The sequence below is a fragment of the Budorcas taxicolor genome, chromosome 11 (assembly GCF_023091745.1).
Source record: "Budorcas taxicolor isolate Tak-1 chromosome 11, Takin1.1, whole genome shotgun sequence".
Lineage (NCBI taxonomy): Eukaryota > Metazoa > Chordata > Mammalia > Artiodactyla > Bovidae > Budorcas > Budorcas taxicolor.
The window spans coordinates 66,101,424-66,123,314 of record NC_068920.1 but is presented as its reverse complement, the minus strand read 5'-3'; the positions used below and the strand labels follow the sequence as shown (position 1 = coordinate 66,123,314).

Below are 21,891 nucleotides of genomic sequence, written 5' to 3'. Positions count from 1 at the left end.
GAGGCTTGTGGGCTCTCGAAACTGACAGCTGACAACTCAAAGGCTTGAGAACCAGGGGAAGCAATACAGTGGGTCTCAGCCCGAGTCCAAAGGCTCCAGAACGAAGAGTGTCAATGTCCAAGGGCAAATGCACAAGGGTGTCGCGATCAGGCAGAGAGCAAATCGGCCCTCCCCCTGCCTTTCTGTCCTGTTCAGGCCCTCAGTGGATAATGCCCACTGCATCAGTGAGTGTGATGCTCTTTATTCAATCTGATTCAAATGCTAATCTCTCCCAGTAATACAGACACACCCAGAAATAACGTTTTACCAGCTATCTGGGCATCTCTTTCTCCAGCGGAGCTGACACATGAAATTAACCATCACCACAGGCCAAAGACAATTTATAACACAACACCCCAAACCGGGAACATAGGAAATAAAATTAATTCTTATGAATCAATACAAGAAAACACAGACAACCCAATAAAAACAGACAAGAGGTATTAACAGGCATTTCACAAAATGAGAATATCCAACTGACCAACACATGTATGAGAAGGCAATGAACCACATGAGCCATTAAAATAAAAATGAGTTATCAGGGACTTCTCTAGTGGTCCCGAGATTAAGACTCCACCCTTCCAATGCAGGGAGCACAAGTTCAATGTCTGGTTGAGGAAGGAAGATCCCACATGCTGTGTGGCACAGCCAAAAAACAAAAATCAAACATTTTTTAAAAAATGACTTATCATTACTCATCCATAGATTGCAAGGGGTGGTTAAAGAACCTAACAAGAATGTGCCGATGAGAATATGGAGCAGCAGAAACCACCAGACACTAATGCTACTGATAAACTGATACAATCATTCAGGAAGTCAGTGTGACGTTATATAATAAAGTGAAACACACTTGTGGCCTAGACCCGCAACTCCACCGCAAGGTACGTTCTCTAGAGAACCCTTGTGTGTGCGCACCTGGGCCTGAGCTTGGCTTCCTCCCAGGAACTGAGTCTAAGAAGCAGATTTGACGTAGGTGCTTGCTTTGGGATGTGGTCCTGCAGAACCACAGTGGAGGGCACTGGCCAGAATTACGGGGATATGGTGGAAGGAGAGCCACTCCAGGGGAGCATCACTGAGCTGCTTACCACTGTGAGGAACCGGGGCTCAGCCCTATTGGAGACCTTCCAAGAAACTGTGTAGCATGACCTTCAGGATCATCCACCTGCAATTTGGAAGTGGGGAGCGTTCATCCTCTGGTTCCTAAACCCACTGGTCAAAGGTTGTCCCAGTGGGGATTAATGTTCTGCAACTGTGGGTTTCCACGTTGCTCAGCCGAACCCTACTGATGTTCCATGTGGCAGCAGGCATGAAGGCCCTGAGGCAGAAAGCAAGGGGCATGCAGACCGCTGAGGTGACCTGATGCTGTCTGCACCCCATTAGACAGTCACCACAGCAACAAGCGGAGGAAACAAAGGGGCCGAGAGTAGTGAGAAAGGGCACAGATGATGCCAACACACCGGCATACAAGACTGTTCGTAGAACTCTATTACTGGAAGGGAAGGGAAAGTGAAGTCGCTCAGTCGTGTCCGACTCTTTGCGACCCCATGGACTGTAGCCCACCAGGCTCCTCCGTCCATGGGATTCCCAAGTCAAACTCCCATCCACCAGTTGCTATTCAGTGGCTCAGTCGTGTCTGACTCTTTGTGACCCCACAGACCGCAGCACACCAGGCCTCCCTGTGCTTTCCTATCCCCTGGAGTTTGCTCAGACACATGTCCATTGAGTCAGTGATGCCGCCCATCAGTCAGAGACTGTTTTTACATAGTGGTCCTCTCTCACAGTCCTCTGTCACACCATCCTGGCCACATTCTCTCTGGGGGCAGGCATGTATTCTCCCTCCCTCTATCAGACTGCGCCAGGGTCTCAGCTGACCCACGAGGGATAATCAAGAGGTCGCATGCTCGGTGAAGCATATGAACTTACAGGTGGGACATGTGTGATCCAGTTCCTCAACCAGGGACCAAACTAGGGCCCCCTGCATGGGAGCTGGAAGTCCCAACCACCAGACCACCAGGAAAGTCCCTCACCTTTATTTTAGTGTATAAGTGCAGGGGTTAATAGTCAGCCGCCTGTTGCTCTGGCTAAGCCTTGAGAAAATCACCGTGGGAAAAGAATAAAAGCAAAATATAACAATACAGCATAACCCAAATAAAAACTACATCGGGTTGATCAGTTGGGGTCGGCATACCCTGAGAGGCTAAAGAAAAACAGTGTGGACCTTGGAACGCCGGGTCAACGCAAGTTCAGAACGTTGCTTGTGCACACTAAGATGTTTTCCCAAGGCATATGCAGGTTTATGACCTCCAGCTAGGTGATAGCCCTTGTTAAGAAAATAACAAAGATAGTTTAAAGTAATCAATAAAATGGGAGATGTGACCGGGGACACAGGAGGCTGACTTCATCATAACACAACAGATACTTCCTGCTTGCCAAGACACTAAATAAAATTGATGTGGGCCCGAGGAACAGGGTTCTGGACCCAAGAGGTCTTGAGTCCCCTGGTCCCATCTTCCAAACTGTAATTCTGTCTCTAGTTTCTTTTCCCCAAACTGTGCGTCGACCACTTGCGATCCCTATCTGCTGCTCTGGCCACAACATGTAAGCAGTGAGCAATTTGATTATGATTTTAGATGTCCTGCCCTGTGCTCAGTCCTGTCTCATTCTCTTCGACCCCATGGACTGTAGCCGGCCAGGCTCCTCTGTCCCTGAAAGTCTCCAGGCAAGAATACCGGAGCCGGTTGCCTGTGCCCTCCGCCAGGGGATCCTCCTCACCCAGGGACGGAACTTGCAGTCCTGCAGGTGGGTTCTTTACTACTCGGAATTTTAGATGGACGGATGGCAATGCCCTCCTGTCACAGCCAAGTGGCAGACAACCACGGTCCTTACAGAGCAAGACGACAGGGCTTTGGCCTCAGAAGACTTGGTAAGACTAATCTTACCATCCCCCTTCGCTTAGCTTCCTCCTCGACCAAACGACAACCACCCCTGCCTCTTGTCTATTTCACAGCACAGAGCGCTTGCTTCACGCCACGCACTGGCCTAAACCTCTTCAAACATTAACCGCTTTCACCCTCCCATCCCTCACCCCCGCGACGGTAGATACTGTTTTCTGTGTTTCCTAATGAAGGAACCGGGCACAGAGAGGTTACGTGACTCGGCAGGGCCGCACAGTTGGTGAGTGGAGGAGTGCGCTGAGCCGGGACCTCAACGGCCCCGCGTCTGGCTGCAGAGCTCTGTGCCATCCACACGCAAAAGGAGCGCAGCCCCGGCCGGGCGCGCAGCGAGGACCGCGCACCGGGCTGCAGTGCGTGCGGGAGCCCCACCTCCCAGCGCAGCGCGCCGCTGCGAGGACCGCCCGGGGCCCCACCCGGGCACCTGCGGCGGGGGCGGCGCGTGCCTCTCGGGGTCCCCGGGGCCCCGCGCGCTCCGCAAGATGTCGCGGCGCCGCGGCCGGCGGCCCGGGTCCCGCCTGTCCTGGCTGCTGTGGTGTGGCGCCCTGCTGTCCCCGGCCGCGGGCTACGTGATCGTGAGCTCCGTGTCCTGGGCCGTCACCAACGAGGTGGACGAGGAGCTGGACGGAGCCTCCACGGAGGAGACGCTGCCCGCGCTGCTGGGGGACTCGGGCAGCCTCTGGCAGCGGAGCTTCCCGGCCTCGGCGCACAAGGAGGACGCACACCTGCCTCCCCCGGAGGGCGCCGCCCGCTCCAGGCCGCCCCCCGCGCCGCCCGGGATGTTCTCCTACCCGCGCGAGGGCGGCGCGAGGCTGCGCCCGGGCATCGCCCGCTTCCTGGCCCACGCCAGCGCCTGGGGCTGTCTGGCCACCGTGTCCGCCCACGAGAAGGTAAGCCGCCCCCGCCGGAGCCGCGTGCAGGGGCGTGCCTGGCGCGCCCCGGGGACCCGGAGAGCCTGGGGCCACTCCCGTGCTCTGATCCAGGTCTAGCAGACGCGCGCGGAGGTCTGGATCGGGGTGGGCAGCGTGTAATTAATGAAAGCAGATTTTGCTTCGGTTACCCGGGCAAATCCGGGGGGGGGGCGGTGGTGAGGGGAAGGACAAGCAGGCTTCCTGCCAGGTGGATGAGGACCGAAGCGCGGTCTTGAAATGGCCAAAGAGGGCGTGTAAATCACCACGCCTGACCAGAGGCCTGGACAAAAGAAGCCGGAGCTGCCTTTCGCATCGCCAAGTGGCACACCAGCCCCTCCCCGCGTCCAGCCCCTCCCCGCGTCCAGCCCCATTCCTGCCCGCCGCCGACCGGAATTGCCCTGTCACCTGCTGACTCCAGAACAGTGGCTTTGGTGGAAATATACATTTAAAACCATGGCATTGGAGAATTGTTCTGGAAAGGAGGCTCACTGTGCCGAAGCTGTGAGTGTTGGAGCGACAGCGCTGTCCCCAGCTGCAGCTCTCATCCTTGAGTTCACAGGTTATTTTATTCACCTGTTAGACATGATTCCACCTGAAGCTGAAATGACATGGATACTTGATGAGGATGTAGCATTCCTACGTGAACACCCTCCATAAAGCTTTTAGGGCTGTTGAGATAGATGTAAGGAGCCCTGCGGTGGTCCAGTGGTTGGGACTTGGCCTTCCCTTGCAAGGGGTGTGGTTCCATCCCTGATGGGCAGCCAAGATCCCACCTGCCTTGCGCCCAAAAAGACAAAAAACAGAAGTAATATTGTAACAAATTCAGTAAGTGAAAACAGTCCACTTAAAAAAAAACTAAAAAAGAGACGTATGGCAAAAACGATCACAATATTGTAATTATCCTCCAATTAAAATAAATTAATAAAAATTTAAAAAGAGATAGTTGTTTTAAAAATAGATAGTTGTAAGGGTTTTATTACAGGGCAGTAATTTGAACCCCTATTTATTTAATGCAAAAAAATTTATTTTATTATGACGTTTGTAGATCATGGGGTAGGGTGGTGGGGGAAGGTTCTGGGCCCAGATCCGAGTCTCACCAGCTCCGAAACTGTGGCTAAGTCATTGGGTCCTTCACTTCGCTTTCCTCATCTATGAAATTGTGTTAGGCTAGGTAGTTCTGATGGAGAAGGAAATGGCAACCCATTCCAGTGTTCTTGCCTGGAGAATCCCAGGGACGGCAGAGCCTGGCGGGCTGCCGTCTATGGGGTCGCACAGAGTCGGACACGACTGAAGCAACTTAGCAGCAGCAACAGCAGGTAGTTCTGAAGGTCCTTTTATGCTTTGGGAAAAAAAAGAATCTAAATGACAACTTTATTCTGATGATGGTGATGATCTTAACGTCTCCTACAGCCTTCAAATAGTTTTTCACAGTAATACCTTATGCTCCTAAGACACACCTTCAGAGGATATGAACCTGGTCTTGGTTTAAAACATAGATCACTCTCAGCAATTAAAAGTCTAGTGCCAAAGTATTCAAAGATATTATGACTTTCAACATTCCTTTTCTTAGCCTTGTTAGTAGTTCCCTTTTCCACTATTGACGTTTACACCAAATCCAATAAATTCAGAGAACATTTACTACGTGCCTGGCATGTGTGCCCAGCATGACCAGCCAGTTTGCAAATCAGTTCAGTTCAGTCGCTCATTCGTATCCGACTCTTTGCGACCCCATCGCAAACTTTGTGAATGACCAGCTGAAAACAGGATCTGATAATGACATGTTACCATTTTGTAGGATTTCTTCAAAGGTTAAAGCCACCCCTTATCATAATTCTACATACTGTTGTTAAGTGATACTTAAAAGACAGCCCCCGAGTGCTGACCCAAGTAACAATGAGAAACACGCTCTATAAAGGTCATGATGCTGGACCCAGCAGGGCTTGGGAAAAACCTGAGAAATATTTGTGTGTATGTCTGAGAATTTCACCTGCTGTACTGAACAATCGTGAACAGAAATTGCTTTTGCATGCTTCTGTGTCTTCCTTGATGCTAAAAGGGTAAGAAACAAATTCCCTTAAGTTACTGAATTATATGACTGAAATATTACTTACTATAATAAAATATATTAGTGATAAGTGAGGAAGTGGTATAACCCGAAAGGAAACTGTAACAGAAAGTTTCTGGATTCCAAAGACCAGGTAAGATATGAGATTTAAATTCTATCCCCAGAGTTGCCAAAAATTTGGGGGAGGTGGTGAAGGCAGTGGGATTCCTGGGGCAGCTTGTGAGAAAGGTCTTTAGTAACCCTCCACCCCTCCATGAATTTCATTGCCTTTCCCCCTAATAACTTTCAATTTAATAGAGTGGTTTTTAATTAATTAGTTTTTTTATTTTTTCCCTTAATTTTTTGGTTTGTTTTGGGCCACACCACATGGCATGTGAGATCTTAGTTCCTGGACCAGGGATCGAACCTGGGCCCCCATGTGGAAGTATGGAGTCCTAACCACTAGACCACGAGGGAAGTCCCAATACAATGTGTTTGCTGTTTTTCTGAAGCTTCAAGAATAATTCCCTCACCAGCACCCATCCACAGGTGCCACTGCTAAGCTCCTCTATAGAAATCATGAAGCCACCAGCGTGTACTGTGGATAGATTGGGAACCACTCTGCCTGGGTTTACGACCTGTCAAAACTGTGGTGATGTCATGCTGCTTTTGCATCCCCAGTGCTCTTTTTTCTGGTCAGAGACACAGACTTAGCTCCCAGCTCAAGTCAGTCCACAGCCCTGTATTGAAAAGGCCCCCCCTTTTTTTTCCCTTGATGTCTGTTAGATCCCAGGCCTGCCATTTGGGACCTGCCTGCCCATCAGTGATGGCCCCTTCAACAACAGTACAGGGATTCCTTTCTTCTACGTGACACCCAAGGACCTCCTGGTGGCCGATCTGATGAAGAACCCCATGGCCTCACTCCTGCTGCCAGAATCTGAAGGAGAGTTCTGCAGGTAGGCAAGGGCCTGGCCTCCCTCACCCAGCTCCTCCACACAAGGCAGGAATGTTGTGGCGTTCATGGGGCCCTGAAATGCAAAGCCATTCCTCACCACTCGACCAGGGCTGTTTCTGGTACTGGCTCTTGGTCTCACCAGGCTCCAAGACTGTGGCCAAGGCACTGGGGTCTCCATGCTGCTTTCATCATCTATGGAATTAAGCGATGAACTAGGTAGTTTTGAAGGTTCTTTTTTGTTTTGAAAAAAATTATCAAAGCAACAACTTTATTCTGAGGTTGGCAATGATTGTAACCACTTAGGCAGCTTCCAAATGGGTTTTCACGTTTCTGTTTTATGTCCCTAAGACACGCCTTTGGAAGACAGGAAACTGAAATGTGAAGCTGATCTTGGTTTAAAATACAGATCATTTCAAGCAATTAGAAGTCTCGTGCTGGGGGGATTTCCCTGGTGGTCCGCAGGCTAAGACTCTGAACTCCCAATGCAGGGGGCCTGAGTTTGATCCCTGGTCAGGGAACTACATCCCGCATGCCACAGCTAAGACCCAGCGCAGTCAAATAAATAAACAAATAAATAAAATATTTTAAAATATATTTTTTAAGAGTCTAATGCCAGGGACTTCCCTGGTGGTCCAGCAGTTAAGACTCTGTGCTTCTAACACAGGGGGATCCCCAGTTGGGGAACTAAGATCCCACCATGCCAAGGCGCACAGCCAAAAAAAAAAAAAAAAAAAAACCTATAAAAGTCTAGTGCCAGTGTGTTCCAGATACATTGGCAGCATATGTTGTAAGAATGTATTATAGGCCGTGGAATCAGATCGATAGAATTCTACCGTTCATGAGGTGTGTGATTTGGGTCTCAAAGTTATTGAACTTTGGAGCCTCCATTTCCTCATCTGTGAAATGGAAACAGCAATTTCTACCTCCTAGGGTGATGGGGAGGGTTGGAAAGATTTGAGTGTCTTGCAAAACACGGGTGAGTAAATGACAGCTCTTGCTGTGATGGCAAAGGTGGAGGTGGGGAGGAGAGGATAGAGAAGGAAGAGCCAGTGGTTTGTCCCCCAGGAACAGGCTGCACAGAGTCTATTTAGTGTTTTTCTACCGGCCCCCATGAGGCATGCGCGATGAAGACCCAGAGTCCCTAAAATCACTTACTCAAAAACTATCTAGGGATTTCCCTGGTGGTCCAGTGGCTAAGACTCTACATTCCCAGTGCAGGGGGCCTGCATTTGATCCCTGGCCAGGGAACTAGATCCCACATGCTGAAACTAAAAGGCTTAGCACAGCAGAATAAATAAATACACATTTTAAAATAAATAAATGTTACTTCTTTTTAAGAAGACAACTCTCTAAAAGAAAGGACAGTTAGGCAAAAATGGAACACTGTCTGAAATAAAAATGTGGTGCTGCTAGGGAGATGTCTGAAGTAAAAATATGGTGCTGCTAGGGAGATGTCTGCACCCAGCTAGCTTCTGGAGGGGGATGCATGGAAGGGACACCCCCACAGGAGTAGCAGAGGTGCCAGGAGACCTCGGGAGAGTCCCTTCACCCCCAGAGCCTCAGTTGTCTTCACCTGTAATGTAGTGATGAACTCAGGTAAAATTCCTCCCAGCTCCAAAATGCTGTACTCCTGTATGCAAAGCATGAAAAACACATTAAGTGAACAGACGTTAGTTCTTAAGGGGCTTCATTCATGTCTGACTCTTTGCAACCCCATGGACCCTAGCCCACCAGGCTCCTCTGTCCATGGGATTCTCCAGGCAAGAATACTGGAATGGGTTGCTATGTCCTTCTCCAGGGGATATTCCTGACCCAGGAATGGAACTCGAGTCACCTTCATTGTAGGAGGATTCTTTATTGCTGAGCCACCAGGGAAGCGCTTCTTTGGGGCAGGGAAGTGGTAATAATCAGAGCAACAATGTGCCATAAAATGCAGCCTGGATAAGGCCCTGTTGCTTACACCCCACCTCCGCCCTTCACCCATCACCCCCCATCCCCCGCCGCTCCCTGCCCCGCTCCCCCGCACTGGAGCTGACAATGGAGATCCAGCCAGCCAGCCAGAGGCAGTTCAGCTGACCCAGTGCTTTACCTGGGCATCTTTCAAAACCCAGACAAGATCCACAAGATCCTAAGATTCTCCCACCTAAACTCTTTCATTAGGAAAAGATAACAAAATCCTGAATATGGCCTAGGAGACTCTGCCTGGGAGCTCCACCTACCTCTCAGAATAAAAATAATGGCTGATCTCTAACAGTTAATATGATCCCTAATAATTAAGTTAATGCCCCTAATAATTAATAATTGACTTAATATGTGGTTTAGGCCTTCCTTCATTGCAGGAGACACTGGTTTGATCTCTGGGTTGAAAAGATCCCCTGGAGAAGGGAATGGCAACCCACTCCAGTATTCTTGCCTGGAGAATTCCATGAATAGAGGAGCCTGGTGGGCTACAGTCCATGGGGTCACAAAGAGTCAGACAGGACTGAGCAACTAACTCTATTAAGTGAGAGCTTTAACCTGAAAACTTGTCATCTAAGCTGATGTATGTGTTTGGCAAGTAGCTCAGAAGTCCTTTTTTAAAAATTGTGATAATTGACATGTTGATCTGATACATTTATGTATTACAATATGTTACCCCTGCAGTCCTAGCTAACAACTTGATCACATCACATAATGATCATTTCTTTTTTGTGGTGAGAACATTTAAGATCTAGTCTCCTAGCAACTTTGACATTTATAACACAGTAACGTTGAATATTCATTGGAAGGACTGATGCTGAAGCTCTAGTACTTTGGTCACCTGATGCGAAGAGCCAATTCACTGGAAAAGACCCTGATGCTGGGAAAGGTGGAGGGCAGGAGGAGAAGGGGGCGACAGAGGGTGAGATTGTTGGATGGCATCAATGACTCAATGGACATGAGTTTGAGCAAGCTCAGGGAGATGGTGAAGGGCAGGGAAGCCTGGCGCGCTGTGGTCCATGGGGTCGCAAAGGGTCGGACACGACGGAATGACTGAACGACAACAACGTTGGGTATGACCCCTGTGCTGACTCTAGATCCGCAGGACCTAGTCATCTTCTGACTGCAAATCTGTGCTCTCTGAGCAACATCTCCCCAGTTCCCGAGCCCCTGGACTCTCACAGCCACCGCTGAGTCTGTTTCAGTGTGTCCGGCTTTTGTAGCTTCCACGTATAAGGATGTCATGCAGCATTCGTCTTTACCCGGCTTGGTGTGATGCCCTCAGGCCCATCCACGCGGCTGCAGACGGCATTAGCTCACTTGCTGCACCGCAGGCCATCGTACACCCGTTGCTGCCTCTTTGCCCACTCACCTGTCGACAGACACCTGCGTGTCTCCATGCCCACCTGCTGTAAATAGTGCCGCTGTGAACTTCCGCATGCATGTGTCTTTCTGAATTGGAGCTTCTGTCTTTTCCAGATATATGCGCAGCAGTGGGGTCGCTGGATCATGTCACAACTCTATGTTTAGGTTTTTAAGGAACCTGCGTACTGTTCTCTGTCGTGGTTGCACCAATTACGTTCCCACCACGAGTGCAGGCGGGTTCCCTTTTCTCCAAGCCCTCTCCAGCCTTTATTATTTGTAGATTTTTTGATGGTGGCCATTCTGACCAGTGTGAGGTGATACCTCACCGAGGTTTTGACTTGTATCTCTCTATTAATAATCAGCGATGCTGAGCATCTTTTCATGTGCCTGTTAGCCATCTGCGTGTCTCCTTTGGAGAACTATTTATTTAGGTCTTCTGCCCATTTTTTGACTGGGTTGTTTGTCTTTTTGACATTGAATTTTATGAGTTGTTTGTATGTTTTGGAGATTAACCCCTTATCAGTCGCATCATTTACAAATATTTTCTCCCAGTCCACAGGTTTTCTTTTTATTTTGCTGATGATTTCCTTTGCTGTGCAAAAGACTTTTGCGTTTGATTGGGCCTCATTTGTTTATTTTTGTTTTTGTTTCTTTTGCCTAGGGAGACTGAGCTAAGAAAAAATGCTGCAATTTATATCCAAGAATGCTTTGGCTAATGTTCTCTTCTAGGAATTTCATGGTGTCGTGTCTTCTATTTAGGTCTTTAAAACACTCTGAATTTGTCTTTATGTGTAGTGTGAGGGAGTGTTCTAACTTCACTGATTTATGTGAGACTGTCTTTTCCCCATTGTATATTTTTGCCTCCTTTGTCAAAGATGAGTTGACCATAGGGTATGGGTTTATTTCCGGGCTCTATTCTGTTCCGTCCACCTATTAGTATGTGTATGCCTTTGCTGGTACAGTTCGCTCGACTCCCATCTCAGGCCACATTGAACTGAATGCTGTTACCTGCACTGCGTTCTCCTGGGCTTCCTAGGTGGCTCAGTGGGCAAAGAATCCATCTGCAATGCAGGAAATGCAGGAGACGTGTGTTTGATCCCTGGGCCGGGAAGATCCCCTGGAGGAAGGCATGGCAACCCACTCCAGTATTCTTGCCTGGAGACTCCCATGGACAGAGGAGGGCTGTGGTCATAGGGTCACAAAGAGTCGAACACGAGTGACTGAGCACATGGCCTCTAATCTGATCTTCTGCCTCCCTCTCTAAGGAGCCTTGTGTTTACCTTGGGCCCGTCCAGATAATCCAGGATAAACTTCCCATCTCACAGTCATTGACTTAATCATGTCTATGAAGTCCTTATTTCCATGTAAATAACAGTCAGACGTTCTGGGGACTAGGATGTGGACATCTTCGTGGGGAGGCTTTATTCAGCCCACCACGGATGGATGTACAGCTTCAGTGCATTTGCAAGTGTGGAGTGAAACATGGTAACTCATTCTGACGTAGGCTAAGGCTCTCCTTGGTATTTGAGGGAGTCATTATTGTTCCTATTTATAACATACATGTTTTCTAATATAGATATTAAAATGACTCAACCTGATATGCAATCAATTCATATAAATTTTAATATATTCTTAGCACGGCAAAATCATAGAGAGAGGTGAAAACTGCAGACAGGTGGGTTGTAAATTGAACGGTCCTGTGAGATCATGATTTGCCCGTTAGAGTGAACTGTTTTTGGCATCCCTGCTGCTCTCCCGCCTGGAAGTGGACCTAGCTCCCCCTTTTGCATGTCTTGTCCCTCTGCACGTGTCTCTCTGGAGTCTATTGAATCACAAGACTTGATGGTGGATCAGAGAAAATCCTAGCCCAAGACACTCACAGAAATGTAGCAGCCTGTCCTACAAAGACACATGGCCAAGGCTTCCAAATGACAACGACTTCATCCCAAGAAACTCAGAGAAGTCGTGGATAAGAACATCAACCAGGAGTGGAAATGGCATCAACAGCATGAAAATGGACCAACTTGTTCAGAGTCTCAAAAAATAGAGGCTGGAAGGGCCTGCTGCTGCTGCTGCTAAGTCGCTTCAGTCGTGTCCGACTCTGGGTGACTGCAGAGATGGCAGCCCACCAGGCTCCCCCGTCCCTGGGATTCTCCAGGCAAGAAGCCTGGAGTGGGTTGCCATTTCCTTCTCCAATGCATGAAAGTGAAAGTGAAGGTGAAGTCGCTCAGTCGTGTCCGACTCCTAGAGACCCCATGGGCTGCAGCCCGCCAGGCTCCTCCGTCCATGGGATTTGCCAGGCAAGAGTACTGGAGTGGGGTGCCATTGCCTTCTCTGGAAGGGCCTGCAGATGAACCCAAATAACTTTCACAGTTATTCCAGAACAGACTGTTTAAAAAAACAATAGTGTTGGGCTTCCCTGGTGGCCAGTGGTTAAGGTTGTGTGCTCCCAAGGCAGGGGGCATGGGTTCCCTGGTCAGGGAACTAAGATCCCACATGCCACATGACAAAAAGTAAAAATAAATACATACATAAGTTTGGCCAAGATATTAACAAAAAGGACTATTTGAAAAGAAACGTGACCCTTCCTGAGATGGATTTGCTCCCCTCCATCATCACCACCACCTCAACCTCAGTCACACAGAAATGCACAAATGCAAAATCGGCCGCAGTCACTATTAGAAAGCTTTAATAGTGAGGTTCTCTTGCTCCATTAGGAGCCAAGGAATGAAGTTAAGCTAGAGTCAGAGGTCAAAGAGTAGCAGATGGTGTCTCAGACTAGGGAGCCTGTGTGCATGCTAGACAGAAAACAAGGGGAGTACGGAAGACCTCTGGAGGTTCAGGAAGGCAGAACAGGTGATTCCTCTGTGCCTGCTAACACCCCCAGCTAGGGGAGTGGGCCCCTAAAAACCCTGGACTAGTCTGACAGAACAAGGCCATTCAAGGCTTCCAAACAGTACCAGCAGCGTCTCTTCCACTATTTTGCTCTATAACCCTTGTAAGATGTAATATTTTGTCTAAAGAAGAGATAACAGACTTCAGGGAAAATTCATTATCTTGCCTTTTCCAGCTTCTAGAGGCTCTCTTCTCTCCTGGGTTCAGCCCCACCTCCCATATTCAAAGCCAGCTATGGCCAGGAGAGTCTTTTTCCCATCACATCACTCCAACCTTCTGTTTTGCCTCCCTCTTCCACTTTTGAGGATCTTTGTGATCACACTGATCCCAGGTTGATAATCCAGGTCAGCTGATTAACTCCCCTTGGCCATGAAAGGTGACACATTAGAGAGTTTGGGGTGGACATGTACACACTGCCATGTTTAAAACGGGTCACCAACAAGGACCTACTGTACAGCGCAGGGAACTCTGCTCAATGTTATGTGGTGGCCTGCGGGGGAGGGAAGTTTGGGGGAGAATGGATCCATGTATTTGTATGGCTGAGTTGCTCTGCTGTGCACCCAAAACTATCACAACATTGTTAATTGGTTATACACCAATATAAAACTAAAAGTTAAAAAAAAAAAAAAGTAACACAGTCACATGTTTCAAAGATTAGTATGTGGACTTTTTCAGGGGCTATTATCCCCCCTATCATAGTGGGAAGGAAGTTAGAGGGGTTATCTACTGTGTAAATGAAAAGCTTTCAATTTACCTATTTAAACACATAATCTTCTTTCTTGGAGAAGGAAATAGCAACCCACTCCAGTTCTCCTGCCTGGAGAATTCCGTGGATGGAGGAGCCTGGTAGGCTACAGTCCGCGGGGTCGCAAAGAGTCGGACACAACTGAGCGACTTCACTTTCTTTCTTTCTATAGTTCCTTTTGGAGAAGGAAATGGCAACCCACTCCAGCGTTCTTGCCTGGAGAATCCCAAGGACAGACGGGCCTGGTGGGCTACGGTCCATGGGGCTGCAAAGAGTCGGACACGACTGAGCAACACACACACACACATACACACACACATCTTCTAGCTGGTGTAATCACCACCAATGGAGATGGAAAATGCTCCCTTCTTAAATGCAATGTGTTCTTCTATTATGACTTACTTATGGATCCTCATTTCATTGCTTTCATGAAGGAGCAAGTTTGTGGGGGGAAAATGGCTTTAATAGCAAACAAATTCAGTACAACTGATGACAGTCTTGTCGGGTACATGTAAATTTAGTTCCCATTTACTATTTTTGCTTTCTCCTATCCATCTCAGGTTTTTATACAAACTTCAATGTCAATTCAGTGTTTACAGCTGTTATGTAGATTGCCTCCCATCCTTCTTTCATCTTAGAAAAATTCACAATTCAGCAACAACACTATTGCCGTTCAAAACCATCATGAATGGTAACACTTTCAAATGGTACACAATGTTCTCACATGAAGCAATTTATGTGGGTGTGTCCACTCTTTCTCTTGTTATGACTCAACAGAGTGTGTAATAAAGAAAAACTTGTAGGCAGGTGAAAACAAGTTCCCTAAGTATAAGCAAGACATATGTTTTGCTCAACAAATGTACCTTTCTCAAGTTAATGTTATAATGGACAGGAATGAGTTCTAATGAGTCAGGCCTCAAAGCCACCGTTTTGTGATATACACCATCTTTGAAAAGAGCATCCTCAGAGTCTCCTTGGTCATCTGTACCTGGGGTCCCAAGACCACCCTCAGGTTCCTTGGAAGAACTCACAGGACTCAACAGCTCATGGTTTATTCCAGTGAGAGGATACAGACGAAGGTCATCAAGGGCAAAAGGTGCATGAAATAAAGTCCAGGAAAAACCAGGCCTGAGCTTCCAAGGGCTCCTTCCCGCTAAAATTACATGGAGATACCCTTAATCCTTCCACAAATGATGTGTGACAATAGGTGCAAGATACTGCCAACCTGGGAAGCTCACCTGAGCCTTGGTATCCAGGGCTTTTATTGGAATCCAGTCACTTGGCAGTTTCAACATCTGCATGATTGATCTTAGCTACTCAGACCCAGGGCCCGGGAGGTCCAGCTGACCCAGCATGGCCCAGGGCCTCAGGCACAAAAACATGCTTATGAAGTAGGGAATCTCAAGGGCTCAGAGGCATCTTCGAGGAGCCAGTCAGGGGTTGGTCCTCCTGAAGACAGGCCTTTCAGAACCCAGGTCTGCTGAGTTACCCCTTCACTGCCCACCAGGAGATAATGGTATGTGACTGTTATTTTTTTTGTGTATGTCTTTTTCCAGCTTTATTTGGGGTATAATTGACAAAATTATAAGATATTTAAAGTACACACCCTGATGATTTGATATACATACACATTGTGCAAAAATTCCCACCACCTTACAGCCAGTAAGAAGAGTAGAGAGATTCCTTAAAAAAATAAAACTAGAGCTCCCATATGACCCTGCAATCACATTCCTGGGCATATATGTGGAGAAGAACATGATCCGAAAGGATACGAGCACCTCCGTGTTCATTATAGCACTGTTTGCAATAGCCAGCACATGGAAGCAAGCTAAATGGCCCTCAACTGAGGGATGGATAAAGAAGATGTGGAAGAAAGGGTGGTGTGTGTTTATATACAATGGAATACTGTTCAGTCATCAAAAAGAATGAAATAATGCCGTTTGCAGCAACAGGGATGGACCTGGTTTGTCATCGAGTGAAGTAAGTCAGAGGAGTAATATGGTATGACATCCCTTATATGTGGTATCTAAGAAAAAATGATACAAATGAACTTACTTACAAAACAAAAAAACACTCACAGATTTAGAGAATGACCTTATGGTTGTGGGGAGTGGGAGGAAGGAAGGGGAGAAGGGATAGTTAGGGAATTTGGGATGGATATGTACACACTGCTATATTTCAAATGGGTCACCAACAAGGATATACTGTGTACCGAAAGGATACACAATGTTACCTGCTGAACATTACATGGAAGCCTGGAGGGGAGTGGAGTTTGGGGGAGAAGGGATACATGTATCTGTATAGCTGAGTCCCTTTGCTGTCCACCTGAAACTATCACAACATTGTTAATTGGCTGTATGCCAATACAAAGTAAAAAATTTTTAAAAATCCCACCATGTAGTTAATTAACATGTCTGTCACCGCCTGTTTATCTTTTTTGTGAGAACATTCAAGTTCTCTTCTCAGAAAATTTCAACTATACAATATAGCATTGTTAACAAGAGTTGCCATGTTATAAATTAGATTCTCAGATTTTCTTCATCTTATAGCTGCAAGTTCATACCCTTTTACCAAACTCCCTATCTGGCCCCTAGCCCCTGGAAACCACTTTTCTGCATTACATAATTGTAGTAGTCAAAGAATACAGAAATATATAAAATAAAAAGAACTTTTCCCCAACACCTCAAGCCCCTCAAATCTCTTTCTGACTTCACTCAGTGTGATCATGTCTAGGTCTGTCTATCCATGTTTCTCCAAATGGCATTATCTCACTCTTTTTTATGACTAAGTAATAGTCCATTGTATATACGTACCACATCTGTCAGAAAGAAAAAGACAAATATCATATAATATAACTTATACGTGAAATCTAAACTATGACACGATGAACTTATCTACAAAGCGGAAACAGACTCACAGGCATAGAGAACAGGCTTGCGATTGCCAAGGGGGAGGGTGCTGGGGGGTATGGACTGGGAGCCTAGGGTTGGTAGATGTGAACTATCACGTTTAGAATAGATAAACAACAAGGTCCTACTGTACAGCACAGGGATCTGTATTCACTGTCCTATGATAAGCCGTCATGTAAAAGAATATTGTTAAATAATAAAATATATTAAATATATATATATATATATAAAACCAAAGCACTTTGCTGTACAGCAGGAATTGATACAACCTGCCAGTAATTTCATTGGAACACAGTGCATCAACTGTGTTCCAATAAAATTTAAAAGTTAAAGTATTTGCACACAGCCAGTGTGACAGGTGTGTTTGTGCACACTAGATGTCAGTCTGCATCCTCGGGCCAGAAGACAACTTGGGAAGTGCTAGTCAAGAGCATGCAGGCCAGGGCAGGGCTCTGCAAGGCCCTCACTGGGAGCCCCTGCTCAGTCAGCTCACTGCTCTGTACAGCTCTGCGGCGCCGCTCGCCTGACCCCGTCTTCATCCATCCATCTGTCGGTGGACACTGAGGTTGTTTGCTTGTCTTGGCTATTGTGCATAGTGCTGCAGTGAACAGTGGGGTCCGTGTATCTTTTTGGATTATGATTTTCTCTGGGTATATGCCCAGGAGTGGCATTTCTGGATCATATGTGTCAAAGTATTTTCAAATAATTCCAGAAAAATGTAAAAACCTGAATGATATAACTAGCGATGTAACTATTATTTTCTTTTTAGTAAAATTCTTCATATGTCCTGCTGATGTTCTATCATCATTTTAATATCTGGAAAATGTCCTTCAAATGCAGAAAGAACATCGTGGACCCAGAAGATCCTCGCTGTGCCCGGTTAACGCTCACTGGTCGGATGGTTGCAGTGTCTCCAGAAGAAGTAGAATTTGCCAAGCAAGCCATGTTTTCAAGGTTGGTATGTGGTTTAAGTGTTTGTTCTTACCAAACCCTTAAAAGTTACTATGACACTGGCATCAGAAGTGCCTTCCTTCATGTGCAAATATTTGTGGAGTTACTGACCCGCCCAGGAGATGGCACCCCACTCCAGTACTCTTGCCTGGCAAATCCCATGGACGGAGGAGCCTGGTAGGCTGCAGTCCATGGGGTTGCGAAGAGTCAGACACGATTGAGTGACCGACCTCCCTTTCACTTTTCACTTTCATGCACTGGAGAAGGAAATGGCAACCCACTCCAGTGTTCTTGCCTGGAGAATCCCAGGGACAGGGGAGCCTGGTGGGCTGCCGTCTATGGGGTTGCACGGAGTCGGACATGACTGAAGCGCCTAACACACACACACACACAGACACACACAGACACACACACACACACACACACACACACGGTTTAAGGGGCTTCCCCCTGTGGCTTAGCCTTAAAGTAGCTGCGTGCAATGCTGGAGACGTGAGTTCAATCTCTGGTCTGGGAAGTAAGATCCCACATGCTGTGCGGCAACTGAACCCAAGCAGCTCAACTACTGAGCCTGCACACCATAACTAAGGCCTGGTGCAGCCAAATAAACAAACAGCAATACTAAAGAGCAGAGACATCCTGCCAACTATGCCAAAAAATAAAAAAGCAGAGACAGTACTTTGCCAAAAAAGGTCCACCTAGTCAAATCTATGGTTTTTCCAGCAGTCATGTATGAATGTGAGAGATGGACCGTAAAGAAGGCTGAGTGCTGAAGAATTGATGCTTTCGAATTGTGGTGTTGGAGAAGACTCTTAAGAGTCCCTTGGACAGTCCCAGGATCTCTCAATCCTGAGAGATCAACCCTGAATGTTCATTGGAATGACGGATGCTGAAGCTGAAGCCCCAATACTTTGGCCACCTGATACAAAGAGCTGACTCACTGAAAAAGACCCTGATGCTGGGAAAGATTGAAGGCAGGAGGAGAAGGAGACGATAGAGGATGAGATGGTTAGATAACATCACCGACTCAACAGACATGAGTCTGCACAAACTCTAGGAGATAGTGAAGGATGGAGGAGCCTGCCGTGCTGCAGTCCATGGGGTCACAAAGAACTGAACATGACTTAGCAACTGAACAACAACATTTATTTGTATTTATTTTGGCTGCACTGGAGCTGCTTGCTAGTTGAAGCTCATGGGCTTAGTTGCTCCGAGGCAACTTAGTTCCCAGACCAGGGATTGAACCTGAGTCCCCTGTATTGGAAGGTGCATTCTTAGCCACTGGACAGCCAGGGAAGTCCCAATAAATATTTAGAAAGTAAATAAATACTCAGTTTTTAAACAATGAAATAAAAAGAGAGAGGGCTCGAAATTCTTTTAATCTCATACAGAGACATTTTAAGCCTTTCTTGATGCTTCCTGATAGCAATGACCCACGTCCCCTGAACACTTTCTCCATGCAGGTTCCTTATGAGCCTCACTGGCTGTTCCCCACGCAGCCCTGTGATCCCAGCAGCATCCCTCTCACCCCACATGACCAGTGAGGAGAGGGCAGATAGCACATGAGGCTTCCCGGTTTATCAGCAGCCAAACTGTGGTTCAAACCACGTTGCCTGGCTCCAGACTTGCGCCGTCCATCACCCTCTGGGGACGAGAGTGTCCTGCCCTCCTTTCGGGGTCCCAGACCCCAGCCCTCCCAGGGACAGAGGAGCCGGCAGGGGCTACAGTCCATGGGGTCGCAAAGAGTCAGACAGGATTGAGCAGCTGAACACAAGCCCAGGAGCCCTGGCGTCTGGCCCCGTGGCCCGGCCAGGGCTACGTCGGGCCCCGTGGCCTGGCCAGGGCTACGTCTGGCCCTGTGCTCCAGAGGCGCACCCTCTAATGAAAGCTCCCCTACGGCGACTTCTTTATTTCCGCAGACACCCAGTGATGAGAAAGTGGCCTCGGCCATATGAATGGTTCTTCATGAAGATGAAGATAGAACACATCTGGCTTCAGAAATGGTATGGAGGAGTAGCCGACATCTCCAGGGAGGAGTACTTCAGAGCCGTTCCAAGAAAGGCCTGATGGAGGGAGAAGAAAGTCCTTGAGGCTTGCGTAAATTGGAAACCTTTTACGCAGCGCTGCCGGACAGCGGTTGACTGCTATATCTTTGTGGAAGGGTTCACAGCAGGCCTGTCACCCTGACAGCAAGCAAGATGAAAGCAGGTCACCAGGGACCCCTGTGCTGGCAGGAGAGCGAAGTGGCCATTTGCAAATACCCAGATCACACAGGGACTCCACCTAGAGAGTCTGTTCACGTGCTTTCAAACCAGACTCACCTGTGTGGGAGCATTGTTGGTTGTCATAGTGACATGTTGAGACAGCTGCTGTTTCATTCAAACAAAAATTATGCCTGTGTGTACAACGTGATTGTTTTGTATTATAAGAATATGTTTGTTGCCTGTTGTGCCCAAAGCCGTGTCTTGGTTCTAAGTTCATTGCAACCACAGAAGAACTGAATACCCATATACAGCTGGCATCTTGTGTTCAGGGTGAGGGTGCAGGAATCTTTGTCTATGGGTTACTATCCTGCTGGGCTTCCCTAGTGGCTCAGTGGTAAAGAATCCCACCTGCAATGCAGGAGACCCAGGTTCGATCCCTGGGTCGAGAAGATCCCCTGGAGAAAGAAACGGCAGCCCACTCCGGTATTGTTGCCTGGAAAATTCCATGGACAGAGGAGCCTCGCGGGCTAAAGTCCATGGGATCATAAAGAGTTGGACATGACTGAGCGACTAACACTTTCACTTTTTCACTACCATCCCTCTCTTGAATGGTGGATGCATTCTTGAGTCTCATTTGCTAAAATGTACTGGTCATTCATGAAGCTTTTTTCCCCACTGCAACGTGACAAACCACATGAGAACCCCTGAGTTTGGTGCACAGCCCTGTTCTAGGCAAAGATCAGGTCATGATAGTGCATGAAGGGAGGGGCAGCTTCGGCATCAGGCTCCCCAGACCCGCTCTCCTGGTGCGGTGACAAAAGCGTCCCCTTCTCTTAGACACAGGGAGTGGTACTCAGTCTGTGGTGCAGAGAGAAGAGGGGGAGAGGGAGAGGCTGGAAAGGAAGAAGAGGCCACGTGTAAGAAAAGGGAGGAAAGAAGTCAGTAGCTGAAGGCATGCTTCCTGCCCACCCGTGGGCCAGGCCCTCGACAGGATCGTCTCACTGGAGTCTGACAACCAAGGAGACGCATCATCGTTGGCACTTTCAGGCAAGAACACTGAAGCTCAGAGCGCTGAAGTCAGCATCCCAGGGTCTGACTCCAGCACGCGCTTCACACAGAGGACAGACTGCCACCCAGACGGCCTCTGGTTCTCCCAGCATGCACTGCGCACCACGGACAGAGTGGTGCCCGCACAACTTCCAGCTCTGAGAGCAAGACAAAGAGTTACTGAAATACACAGGCGGTCACTGAATCAGCAAAATCCGTAAAGCGATGACTAACCTACCTGTGGATGATCAGCTACCACTTTCTACCAAAAAAGAAAAAAAAGTCTCTGAAATCTGATTCTTACTTTAGATTTTAAATTTTCTACAAATTACACACAGGAGCACCCACATCATACCTTTGTATACACCTAAGACCTTCAAGGACCTATGAGTACACATTTGAGACCACTTATATTTGAAATTTATAAGGAATCTAGCAAGACCCAGTTTTCTGCCTTTTATATGACTCTAAACCCTCTTTGGTGGGTTAGGTATGTTGTATAAACATTAAGAACGCAGCCTGCAAAATATAGGAAGTATTCACTTAAAAAATGAATAATAGTGTTATTACTTGCTACACTTTTGTTTAAAAAGTAAGACATGAAGAGAGTTTGAGTTGTCAAAATATTTTTAAGTGCCTATTCATAAAAGCATAGTCAAATGCACAGAATTCTTTATTTTTCAAAAGTCAAGTCACAAAAGCATTCTTTAACAATAGCAATGTCTAATATAGAAGAATAAAGTAAATTTGAGGGTAAAAATAGAGCTACCATATGACCCAGCAATCCCACTCCTGGGCAAGAGGAGAGAAAACCATAGTTCAAAAAGACACACACACCCTGACGTTCATAGCAGCACTGTTGACAATAGTCAGGACGCGGAAGCAGCTGAAATGTCCATCAGCAGAGAAATGAATA

General features: G+C 47.4%; 1 protein-coding gene across 1 annotated transcript; it reads left to right on the top strand.

Annotated features, from left to right (window-relative positions):
• Positions 1-3,472: 3,472 nt before the first annotated feature.
• On the top strand, positions 3,473-19,791 carry CREG2 (cellular repressor of E1A stimulated genes 2). Its single transcript, XM_052648729.1, has 4 exons — positions 3,473-3,880; positions 6,732-6,901; positions 17,614-17,727; positions 19,644-19,791. The coding sequence occupies exons 1-4, from the start codon at positions 3,473-3,475 to the stop codon at positions 19,789-19,791; spliced, it is 840 nt and encodes a 279-aa protein (XP_052504689.1).
• Positions 19,792-21,891: the final 2,100 nt, after the last annotated feature.